General features: G+C 36.2%; 1 protein-coding gene across 1 annotated transcript; it reads right to left on the bottom strand.

Moving 5' to 3' along the window:
• Positions 1-137: 137 nt before the first annotated feature.
• On the bottom strand, positions 138-1,382 carry LOC124261033 (OTU domain-containing protein DDB_G0284757-like). The gene is made up of 3 exons (XM_046695352.1): positions 1,297-1,382; positions 727-991; positions 138-328 (listed from the first exon to the last, which is right to left on the bottom strand). Exons 1-3 carry the CDS (start codon positions 1,354-1,356, stop codon positions 144-146), a joined length of 510 nt encoding a protein of 169 aa, XP_046551308.1. The 5' UTR covers positions 1,357-1,382; the 3' UTR covers positions 138-143.
• Between the last annotated feature and the right edge of the window lie 12,567 nt (positions 1,383-13,949).

Genomic DNA, 13,949 nt, shown 5'->3' with positions numbered 1-13,949 from the left:
GAACCAGCTGCCATGGTTACAATGAATTAACTTTATCCATGATGATGATTGTAGAAGAAATACATGCTTCTAACAATAATGGTGCTAATATAGTAGATGCTAATATGTGTACTGACAGGGAAAGTCTTTGGGACGGTCTGTGTTCAGTGATTTAACACATTATACCACATACAGGTATCTCTATGTACTGTCACTACAACAGTTCTCTTGCACTGTAAGGGTTGAAGAGGGACATTAATACAAAGTACCATTAACAGAGTCTCACCATTAATGTTGTCCACGCATTGGCACACCGACAACTCCAAGTGACAATCCCTGCAAATTTGTCCTGAGAAAATGAAGATATTTGAGCAAATCAAGGCCGATATTAAGACTAATTAACTATATATTAATTCCTAATTAATATTCCAAAGTATTTATGATATTCCAAACCATAGACACTTGCACATTTAATGATATATTATGCAATATTAGTAATCAATTACACATACAGAGTAACAGGTACCTGAACTGGCCACCATTGTACTTGTCAAAGACATGTATTTACATTGAATCGTTTGCCTAACTATGGTGAATAAAAAGAAGTCCTCAGTAATTCATGATCTGATGGTATTTGTACATTGTTGATCATAGCTGTCAACCACTTGTTTACTCATCTGCTGGTGTAATTCATATCATTTGAAAATAATTGTTTATGGTGTGGTTAATCTATTCATTTGTACTTACCTAGTTCATTCAGGCTCACATAATGGAACTCAGAGATATGTCCCAGGAATAGCTCCTTGGTTTTATCTTGTCTATTCACTGCCTTGATCGTGACTGGGTGTGTTTCTGATGCTGTTGTGATTACCTCAGTGTCAGCTTGGAGGAACTCTGCAGCACCCAGGAGAACTAGGTGATCACCCCAGGTGCCAGGGGCCTCCATGGTTGAAAGGTAATCTTCCCATGACTGCTGTGTGCAGACAAACTGATCCAGTGGTGTTCCATCGATCTGCATGTACAAAATGTATCATTAATTATTATTTGAAAAGTCAACCAAGTTGGTTTAATACTATAGTGTGATTGGGCAGCATAGTGTTTAAAGCATTCATTACTACAAGCCTCAAATCTAGATTCTGTTATTATCATTGGTAAATGGGTGAAGCCCATGTCTAGTGTCCCCAGGTCATATGTCATGATGTTAAACCAGACTTACTCTCTCAAGGTAAGATAACATGTCATACAAAACCACTGTGTATATAATTAAGTAATAGTCTTATTTGTTTTCTACAAAAACAAGTTTCAATGCTGGCTTACTGTATTTGGGTGTGTCCTCAGATGCTCCACAATGTTGTCCCTAACCTCCAGAGCATTCATTTCCAAGTTAAGCACATGATAAATCTGGTCACACTCAGGGACAGAAACATGCAGTTTCCTCCACCTGAGTTGTGTTTCACTACACGGCCCCTTCCCCTTGCCAAGTCTTCTAATTTCTGGAGAAGATGGTCATAAGATAGTGCTGTTGGGGTCATCAATTGTTTTTGTAGTGCCCTGACATTCATGTAGATATCTGAAAATATATGTCAAATTTCAGAACTGGTAATAAGACAGAAGCACATGGGCAAACAAAAATTCTTCAGATTTTCTTTCCTTTCTTGCTTGCAACTTACAGTGGTAAATGTTGGATTTGCTTCCTTTACCTGTGTTCAGACACGCATCAAATAAGTTCCTTCTGTTTACCTGTGTGAGCTGACATCTAATAATAAAGTACTTGAAGGAAACTGATAGCCAGTGTTCTAAATTGTAAATATATAACATTGTGATGTTAATATTGGTATATGAGTTTGATATTGTGTATGTGTTAACTTAGTCTCGTCACCACGTGGCTGAAGTAATGCTGATGCTGCATAAATTTGTAACTCACACATATGTATTTATGTAAGTGATAACATACATGTGGAAACTCAAACAAGGATAGTAGTAACTGCATGCTTCCAATTAACAAAACAGATTATCCTATATAGTCCAAAAAGCATATTTGGTCAGCATGACTGAGCATCTATGTACATATTAAAGTAAACAAAAAGTTTGTGAAATGCTGAAATGTTAGCAAAATTAATCTCTTGAGCATTAAGGTTATGTATTTATGTGCTAACTACTTAATAACATAATGTTTTGTGAAAGTTTAAAGCATATGGTGACACGTATACTAGCAGTCTTTGAACATATGACCCTAACAGACTGCACCTGTATGTCTACTTTGCCTTCTCTTTTCTCCTTCCTTTGGCCTTGTTAATGCTGTAATCTGGCAAACAGATCATCATGAAACTTTTTTTCCAATCCGCACCTTGTATTTGTGGAGCTTGTTGTCTACTTGCAAAATCTCCCCCTCAACAGCTGGAGAGGTGATCTTCTGCCCAGCCCTGGTTACTCCTTTGTGCTTGCCCAGATGACGAACAAGGACAATCTCCCCCCCTGCATACTGAGATGGGGGATTGGTCTTCAAATGTTTATCCACCTTTTTCGATGAAGATTTGTCTATTTTATCAGGACTTCTCTCCTGATATCTTGCAGTTCTTTCAATCTGCTAAGGGTCCCTTCACTAACCTAATAAAAAAAATAAAATTATAAGACCATACATGCATCCATACCATACCATACCAGATAACATATACCATATCATATGCCAAACCATACCATACCATCTACCATACCATATCACACATGTCATACCTTCCCATACCATTTGCAATACCATATCATATCATATCATATCGTACCATACCATATCAGATGCCATAGCATACCATGCCATTCCATATACCATACCATATGCCATAACCATATCATATCATATGCCGTACCATAACACTCCATATGCAATGTCATGCCATGCCATACCATACCATGTACCATATATCATATACCATACCATAAACCATACCATATGCCATACCATACACCATACCATATAGTATACCATATACCATACCATATACAATACCATACCATATAGTATAGTATACCATATAGTATACCATATGTCATACCATACCATAACATACCATATATTATACCACACCATATCATACGCCATACATTATATCATATGTCCTGCCATACCATACCAAATGCCATACCTTATCATATGCCATACTATACCATATGCAACACCATACCATATGCTATACCATATCATATGTCATACCATACCTCCTACAATGCCCTATAATACCATACCATATACCATGCCATATCATATCACAGCATATGCCATACCATATGCCATAGCCTAGCATATGCCATACCATACCAAACCACATGCAATGCCCTACCATACCATACTGTATACCATACCATATCATACCATACCAAATCATATGCCATACTATACTGCAATGCAATACCATACCATATCATACCATACCCTATACAATACTATATCATATGCCATACCATATCATATATCATACCAAACCTCCTACAATGCCCTACTATACCATACCATAGCATACCATATACCACGCCATATCATATCACATAGCATATGCCATACCATATCATATGTCATGCCATACCATATGCCATAGCCTATCATTTGCCATACCATACCATATACCATACACCACACCATGCCATATTATCCCATATCATATGCCATACCATCTCATGTCATACCATACCATATGCCATGCCTTATCATACCATGTCATATGCCATACCATACCATATGCAATGCAATGCCATATCATATCACAGCATATAGTACAATACCATACCATATGCAATACCATACCGTATGCCATACCATATCACATGTCATACCATATCATACCATACCATACCACATACAATGTCATACCATACCATACCATATCATAAGTCATACCATATACCATACCATATATGCCTCACTATACAACATGTAATGCCCTACCATACCATACAATATATCACACCATACCATATCATATGTCATGCCACACCATATCATATGCCATACCATACCATACCTTATACCATTTTCAATACCATACCATATATCATACCATATCATATGCCATACATTATCATATCATATGTCCTGCCATACCATACCATATGCCATGCCTTATCATACCATACCATATCATATGCCATACTATACCATATGATATGTCATACCATATGATATGTCATACCATACCTCCTACAATGCCACTACTATACCATACCATAGCATACCATATCATATGTCATGCCATATCATATGCCATAGCCTATCATATGCCATACCATACCATACAAAATGCAATGCCCTAGCATACCATACCATCTCATATGTCATACCATACCATATGCCATACCTTATACCATATCATATGCCATACCATACCATATGTAATGCCATACCATATCATATCATACCATATGGTATACCATACCATATGCCATACCATATCACATGTCATACCATATCATACCATACCACATACAACACCCTACTATACCATACCATACCACATACAACACCCTACTATACCATACCATATACCATGTCATACCATATCAAACCATACCACATACAACACCCTACTATACCATACCATATCACATATAACACCCTACTATACCATACCATGCCATATCATACCATATCATATACCATACCATATGCAATACAATTCCAGTCACCTGAGAATGTTCTTCAACAGTTTCATATTCAGCATTGCCTTCACATGTGTATCCATCCATACTTTTCCCTCCTGCTTTCAACAGCCTGGTGATATGGTGTGGATGGAATCCAAACATGGCTCTGTAAGGACTGCAACCTACAATATATAATGCACAGTATCCCAGAAAACACTTAGAACAAACCACAGACAAAAACAGCTTGTATCAGCATGGACTTGTTACAAAATGTTACAGGTAGACCAGTAGTGGGACTGTGCAATGCAACACTCATCAGGACTTATTTTCAGAGTATTTTTGTGGGATGAGATAATGCCATGATCAGGGCCATTTTCTTCGCTCTTAAATATCTTACCAATTGCTCAGTTGACCGATTCATTGTGAATGCGGCAATAGTCAGGAAGACTGTCTACCCAGGAGATATCATCCAGGTGCTGAAGGTCATACCGCAAACAGTCCTTCCACACTCTATGTGAACGCTCGTCCTGAAATTATGAAAATTACGTTTATTTTTGAAAATATCCTCTTCATTAAAGGATTCCTTTAATATGCTAGCAGTGAAAATATTGTGTCAAATGCAAATACCTATTTTGACTTTTGTCATATGTTCCCATGTTGTAACAGGTGAGACTTGCCTTCATAAGTATTTTTGATGGGTGCCACTGCTCACCTTTTCACCTCTGGTATCATCACTATTTGATGATGATTCATGAACACATACACTGACTGACTGACTGAGTTTAGTTTAACGCCGCTTTTAGCAATATTCCAGCAATATCACGGCGGGGGACACCAGAAATGGGCTTAACACATTGTGCCCATGTGGGGAATCGAACCCGGGTCTTCGGCGTGACGAGCCAACGCTTTAACCACTAGGCTACCCCACCGCCCCTGAACACATACAAACACATGCTGATGATGTAGTAGGAATCATACATTCGACTCATCATACATCCGATTTCTTATTGATGTGGAAAGGTTTTTGTTGCTTTTATCTTGGGACAAAATGCTTCTACAATATTCTCTATTTCATCAGTTTTGGGGACAATTTTACCCAGTGAAAGGATTCTCTTTCCTTTTTCACCAGAAACTGGGTTGTGAATATCTTTGAGACAAAGTTTATATTTGCTAATTTTCTTATATGCTAATTTTTGAATTAAAGATCTCTCTTTCACTGGAACATTGATGCTTGCAGAAAGTATGGCTTCCACTGAATTGTAGAGCTCTGGTGACAAGCATGGTGAAGGCATTGTGTCCTGAAGGAAGGAAAAGAATATTTAACTATTGTTATACTTGGGATTACACTTTCTTTGTAAAAGAATATTGATCTTGTGACATATTTTTCAATTAACTGTATCAGATATGTTATTGATCATACTTTTATGATAGAGCTCAATAAATTTTAAACATTCAGTATTTATGGTTAAGTTGATTATAATTATACTCTTAGTAAACATAATTTATTCATCTAGATGTGCAGCTTTTTAATAACATTTGTGAAAAGTTACTGCCTGAGAAAGGTAAAATACTGATATGAGCAAATGCTATAGAAAATATATAATATATTATCCCATCGATGACATTATGTACTTGGAGGTTTGGTACAGAGTAAGAATACATGAATTGCATCTCTTTCTCCACTTTCTGATGTCTCATTAGTATTTATTAGTATTTTCCTGGTATTTAGTAGTGATATGTACAGTAATTTTGTGTCAAACATAATTCCTAGCACTTACCTTACCAGTCAAGGGGAAAGCATGAACAGATTTTAATAGAACTACACACTGATACAATACAGATAATACAAGTCTAGTCAATGTTAACTTATTAATCTTGACATGTTATGAAATAAGTAATAGTTGCAAAGTTGATTTTAAACTTTCTTCTGAGTTATACAGAATTTTGTATATGCCTTCAATAAATTGACCTAATACAAAAGGATATTTATGAAATAATGGTATTATAATTCCCTTTACACTTGAATGTGGAATACATGTAATGACATTTCAGTCATTTGGTTGTTATTGTTTATATCTTTGATGTATCTGTAAATCCATATTTCTATATATATTTAATATGTTAAACATTTCTCTTCAGTGAAAATCAAGACTCGATCTGTTATTATTATATTCATTCTGCCATATCAATGGCTAGATTGTAATTTCAGTTGTGTAAGCTATTCTTCATTTTTATATTATCTTCAGCATTTAAAATAAGTTAAAAATAATATTTCTTAGACATTTGATATCAGTTTACCATCACATTTTCCCCTTTTCTGTGTTGCTGATTTTTTTTGTGATGTCACAAATTAATTCATGTTTGTTTCCATTTTACAATTGAATTCCATGTGATATCTGTTTTCCATGTTATTTTCTGTTGATATTTTTAACGCCTTGATGACATACCTTCACTTATACTAAGGAAGTTTTCTCTTATACTTTCTGTATTTATTATTTCTAGCTCACCAAATGTTTCCTTTAAATGGCTCAATAAATCAATTTTTCACATTATATTTGAAAAGTCATTTTCCATCTTACTCACATCAGGATCAGTAACATATAATTCCTTGTTCAACTTATATATGTTTTTACCCTACTGTTTTGTTTAAGTTCTCTTTTCAATTCTCTTCAAGGTTGGTCGAGGTTATAAATATCTACTTCATTTCTAGGTTCAGGATTGTTTATGCAATAATGTACTTGCCTAAATCAGCTGTAGGGTTACAAACTAAAGTTCAATCATTATGCTACTATATTGACGCATTCTCAGATTCTTGAAAACAAATAGGGTCACCATTTGTAAGAGTTAATCTAAAAAATTCAAAACCTTCCTCATATGTGCTTTTTAATTGTGTTCAAAGCAGTTATTCTTGAATGGCCTCATCAAGATAAACACAAGGGTAAATAATCTTCATTGCCATAGTTTCTCTTGCAAATTCCATTGAAAACTCATTCATATAATTAATTAAGAATGATGACAATAATAATATATAGAATTACAATAATAAGTATACCAATAACATTCCTTCTCAAGAATGTATGACAGTGTAGAACAATCTAACCAAAGCACTAACTGAAAGTTAACTTTGTAAGTTGATATTACAGCACAGTGCAGTCAGTGGCAGATTAACTTACCTGTTTGTGTGAGCATTCAGGTGATGTTGACCATTCTTCTTCTACTTTCAAGTTTTTTTCAGAGACTTGTTTCTGTATCAGTGCCTGTACTATAACAACTGTTCTTGAAAGAAAACTTTGTACTGTCTGATAAAGGTATTGAATAGTCTTTGGTTTTATACCCAGAGGTCAAATTTCTTTACACTGTTAATTAATTTCAACAACCTTCAACTAGTTACCAGTTAGACACTGACACTGGCACTGGGGATGGGTAGAGAAGGGTGAGGTGTCTTGGCATCTGAGGGAGGAAGGGGTGCAAGCAGTTCACAGCATAACTTGGTGGCATTTTAGACAGCTGTGATTCAGTGATTGAGAAGGCACATTCATTTGTGACATGACAGTATCTGTGCAAGTATTTACAGCAAACACAAGTGTAGTTTCCATAGGTCATCAGTTTGGTTTAGATGTGTCATGTATATGCAGGATTTAACTTTGCTACTAAAGTTGTTTGCATACATTAAATTCAGTTTACCACAAGTTTAATACTTTGTAAATATAATCTGGACATAGAAAAGTATTTTATGAATAACATCAGGTTTGCTACATTTGAAATGTACACCATACTGGGCTTGAGCTTTTGGTGAAGAGCAAGGTGTGAGATGAATATATTACCTATTACCTATTGGTATAACCTTGCACAGTACATGATGGTGTATAACAAAGAATCATACCCCACCAAAGAAAATGCTTTCCTTAAACATGAATGCTGTGAGTGACATTTCATTATTATCAACAAGTATCATTACATATCTAGGATGCATTTCTCACATTTACTGCAAACATCAAGTTGTATATAATATGTATTGGAGAAAGAAAATTCCTCTATTTAATAATCTAATGATAATATGTAACATGAACATTTCACTTCATTCATACATGTATATAACTCTAACAGTTGATTTTAAGAAAATATCAAGTATGTCAATCTGATGACATTATGCAAAGGTTGATTATGACCTATGATCACCGTATAGACAAATCGCCATTATCTTTGGATGTGAGTGTTTGTCTCTTCTAGACTTGCTTGAGCTAAATTGTTAAAAGTGGAAATTCTTAGTTAAAACAGAAAGGTTCATTGGTCTGTTAATGGCTGAAGCAACTGAATACAGGCTAGCTAGTGCAGCACTGACAGTGCAGACTTCCCATAAACATATCAACTGATACTTCCCTAATTGCTACTGAGTAGCTGTCTGTTCAGATCTGCTGCTGCTCACTGGATTGTTGATATGTGAATTCCAAGGAGAAACTGACTCCATGGAAGCTGTGAGAACCTCTGTTAATTTGAGCAAGGTGATTAGCTCACATAGGGAATTTTGTGGGAGAAATAATAATACTTTGTGAAAAGATTTGTAAATCTGTGAATCAATTTTGAGTGGAATGTATATGCCTAAGTCATTTCGTAACTTTAGCAGTGAATGTAAATAGATAGTGTATCTAAGTTTTGACCCTTGTACAACATATATTTTAATGTTAAAGTTGGACCCATTAAAGCATTAGGTGTGAGATTTAATGAATGTGTCTACTGTTGGACAAGTGATCTGCTTGATTGCCATTTTAGAAGTTAATAATAAGAAAGGTATGATAGTCTATGGATAACAACTTCTTTATTATATCATATTCTTATTTGACAAGTAATTTAGGAATGACTTTTGAGTAAGCTCTTACCTTTAAAAGTTTGGGTGATAGACTAGCATGTTCAGCAATCCAGTGAATTTACTTTGTAAATTTTGATAAAAGGAACTAGAATTTTAGTTATTTTATGATTTTGTGTCAAGAACAGATTTTGAGTCATGAATAATATACATGTAGTTACAGGTATGCAGTAGTAACTGAAGATGGGAAAGCTCATTATGATCAGTAATGTTTGCCAGTTCCTAACATACCATACAAATGAGGATGCCAAAAAAATCTTAATAGGTTCTAGGAATAGGTTTCAAATACTGAGCTCTCTTATTTACATCCTCAGTCCAAAGTCACATATATGGCATGACTATCATGGCCTTTACTTTTCATTGATATTGGTATAGCATACTTATGATGCAGATTCCTAAACAAACACCTTTGACTTGTTGCAAGTAGCAGTATTTACAAATTGTCTTAATGAACAACAATGTTATGTGCTGTGTGTTCAATCACAACAATTACGCAAAATTCTGTTTGTTTTCTGCCTGTGGAAAGAACCTGCATATCATTATATACATGATGTTATATCATATATGCATACATATGTATACCTGCTTTCTTCAAAACATCTGTGTTAAGGCCAAATAAAAATAGAACAAGAACAAGATGTTTATTCAGCATCATAGGCCACATGGCAAAGAGTACAAATCATCCTTTGTGCACAAGGGTAGGTGTTATCTGAATGCAATGAAAATATAGAGCATTTAAAATATGGCATTTTATCATCTTAATTCACATTTTGTTTTACAATATACCAATGTGCAGGATTTAAATTATGGAAGAAGGATCGGTTTCAGTTAAATTCATATTACTGCAACATAGTCATAATGACTTGAAGACAGTACTATATGACAATGAATAATAAAATATTTACTAATCAGATACAGAAACAATAAATCAATTCAAGTTTCCATTCAATAAAGAATGTAGAATGTGTAACTTGTTAGTGGCTCAGCTTTACAATCTCTTTTTTGAGAGGTACACATGACCCTGTCATCCAAGTCATGCAATTAACTCTGCATTGTTATGTGACTGAGGCATGTCAGGCATAAAGAAGAAAAACAAAAACACATGCATGCATGCCCGCATGTACGTTACCTGTGAAGGTCCGGTTAGATTTGGCCTTCAGTAACCCATGCTTGTCATAAGAGGCGACTAACGCCTGGTCAGGCTTGCTGACTTGGTTGACACGTTTCATTGGTTCCCAATTGCGCAGATTGATGCTCATGCTGTTGACCACTGGATTGTCTGATCCAGACATATAGCTTATTGCTGATGTGGTGTAAAACTAAACTTACTCACTCCCATGTATATATGGAAATATATAGGATATCAAACTGGGAGCCAGAGCAAATCATCAACCATTGGATTGTTCAATAACAGACTGTAGAATATGGCCTAAAAATCAGAAATCAATGGATCCATAGTGCATGTACTAATTATAAGCCTTTTGACTCTATTATATGGAATCTTAACATATCCATTTCTGGCAGGTGATAGTAAATCACATTTTACACTTGTGAACAGATTCTGAGAGCACAACATCAACTGCTGATTATGACAGATCTGTGACTATATTATTACACATTCCCTCCACTATAGCTAGCCATGGGATAAGTCCTGCACGCCCTGTAACTCACTGTGTTTTTAAGTGTGGATCCACCATTATTGAGACAACAGACAGCTATAGTTACCTTGGCCTGTTACTTACAGAACATTTAAACTATAAACGTATGGGACAAGCTGTCGCGATTTCTGCAAGTAGGGCCCTTGGACTTCTGATCGCCAAGTACAAGATTCTTGGTGGAATGGAGAATACGACATACACGAAGCTCTACGACTCCGTGGTGTGGTCTACCATACAGTATGGCGCAGCAATCTGGGGGACCTACACACTCTCTACCATTGATGCCGTACAGAATCGAGCTATTTGCGCTTCTTCCTTGGACTCAAGCAGTACGCCCCCCAACAATGCCGTCATGGGAGATATGGGGTGGATACCACCATCTATATGACAATGGGAAGCAGTGTCTAGGCTCTATAAACGGTTATGTCTGACAGCATGTGAAAGACTAACATGGAAAGTGTTTAGCTGGGCCAATAGAGAAGCACTGGATAATAGGAGGAACTGGATTTTCAGGATTCATGCTAAGTATAGACTCTTAAATTTGGAACACTTTAATAATATTGAAAACACATTTCCAATACAGCATGTTACAAGTGAAGTAAAAAACAGAATGTTTCAACTCTTCCTAAGCGAGTGGGTAACAGCGAGCCGGCTTCATCAAGGTAACCGCACTACTGGAAGTAACAAACTACGACTTTACGGTTGTTTCAAGTCGGAGTTCGGCGCTGAGGCATACGTCATCATAGTTGAGTTGTCCCCCTTATACACAAGAAGCACGAGTACAGAGCTCCGAAGAAATATTCCGACTTATGAGTGGTAAGGTACCAAAATTCGCAATCCACCAACTGTAAACATTTGTGCCACTAACATAGACACCATACTCATTCGTTTCGGAGTCAGATATATACAATAATACCTGCACACAAGGAATATGATGTCGGCTACCGAATTCGTCGACAGTGTAATGGCGTCGCCAGGCCCGGCTCGAGTTGAGCCTATGCAGTCTGACAACTATGAAACTGTTGGCAGGAAAAGAAGTTTCCCAAAGGACTCTGATGAAAGTAACCCTAATCCAAGCAAAGTGTTGACTGCAAACAAGAAATAAAAAAACTCAGGTTCAACTCACGTGGTAGAGATAGACGTACACACAACAGAAAACGGAGTGATTGAAACGCCGATAAATCATCAATCAAAACAAAGTGATAGTACCCCACAGACACATACAGACAATGTTATACTAAGTGCAGTCACTGAACTATCAAAGGAAATAGGCTTTGCTGTCTCCTCATTGAGGAAACGCATGGTTGACTTGGAAAACAACCTAGAATCAAAACTCACTGCATTAATTGCAACAACAATAGAACATGAAGTGGGGAAAGTAAAGGAGGAATTTCAAAGAGACTTTGACAAAATCCAAGAAAAATTCAATGACTTTGAAAAATCTTATGCAGAAGTTGTGAAAAACACGGAAAACAAGGGAATGACAACAAAACAATACAAAGTAGTGATTAAAGGCCTACAAGAACAGCAAAGAAATGAGACTAGAGAATTATTGAACCAAAATGTACAAAATCTCATACATGGAACATTAAACTTAAATGGGATCAAGATTGTGAAGTGTGATCGACTCCCAGGCTACAGAGAAAACCCAGGACATATAGTATGCCAGGTTGAAAACAATTCTCAAGTGGAACAGATTTTGAAGTCGAAACATAAACTCAAAACTAGTAAAGAAACAGAAAAAGTGTATATTGACACATTCAAAACAAAGGAGGAATTGAAATCAGAGAGCAACATGAGGTTATTGCTGAAAACACTTGACAAAGATAGGAACCTGAAGCTAAATAAGAATGGGAAGATATCAAGTACAGCAAGCAGAAATGTTAAAAGTAACTAGCCGTTCGGCTTGGTGTTTGGAATACCAGAGGCTTCATACGAAACACTACAAACTGTGACGCTTTTAATTTCAAATGTGATATAATTGACCTTGTAAATCCTGACATCTTAGGAATTTGTGAAACGTTCCTTCAGCGAGATGAGGTAGTCTGCATGAATGCTTATTGTTGGTATGGCCCAAACCGAAAGAATTTACATAAAGGTGCCAAACGCGGTTCAGGAGGTATTGGTTTCCTAGTGAAAAAAGAGCTCGAACAAGACATAATTAGACTTAGAGACTATGACACTGAAGGGATAATTTGGATCAAAGTGAATAGAAAATATGATATTGACCTCTATCTATGTGTTTGCTATCTCCCCCCAATGGGATCATCTAGAACAACAGATACAGAACAGTTCCTACAAGATTTACAACAACAGTTCTATACATATCAAAATAAAGGAATAATCTACCTGTTTGGTGATTTTAATGCTCGGTGTGGCTCCCTACAAGACATAATAGAGGGAGTTGACGAAATTAAGCCCAGAGAAATAATGGATACTGTTCTAAATCCCAAAGGTGAGGCTCTCGTTGACTGTTTATCAGCAAGTGGGTTGTGCATGTTAAATGGAAGAATTGGGAAACAAGACTTCACTTACGTCAGCAGACAAGGAAAGTCCATTGTTGACTATGTCGTTACCCCGTATGAACAACTACAATATGTTCAGGACTTCAATGTGTACAGAATTAGTGAAATTTCATCGACAACCAACCTCTCCCCTCCTACAGTCTTACCAAACCATTCCATTTTGATTTGGGATCTGAACTTGAACATGCCAGCAAGTCATGGTGATACACAAAACAGCTCAAAGAAACCGAAATTCCAAGTCAAACAGTATCCCAGATATGATGTAAAGAATATTCCACAGGAATTCTTAGTGAA

The sequence above is a fragment of the Haliotis rubra genome, unplaced genomic scaffold (assembly GCF_003918875.1).
Source record: "Haliotis rubra isolate DU_JTF1 unplaced genomic scaffold, ASM391887v1 Scf785, whole genome shotgun sequence".
NCBI lineage: Eukaryota > Metazoa > Mollusca > Gastropoda > Lepetellida > Haliotidae > Haliotis > Haliotis rubra.
This window is presented reverse-complemented; position numbering and strand designations above follow the sequence as displayed.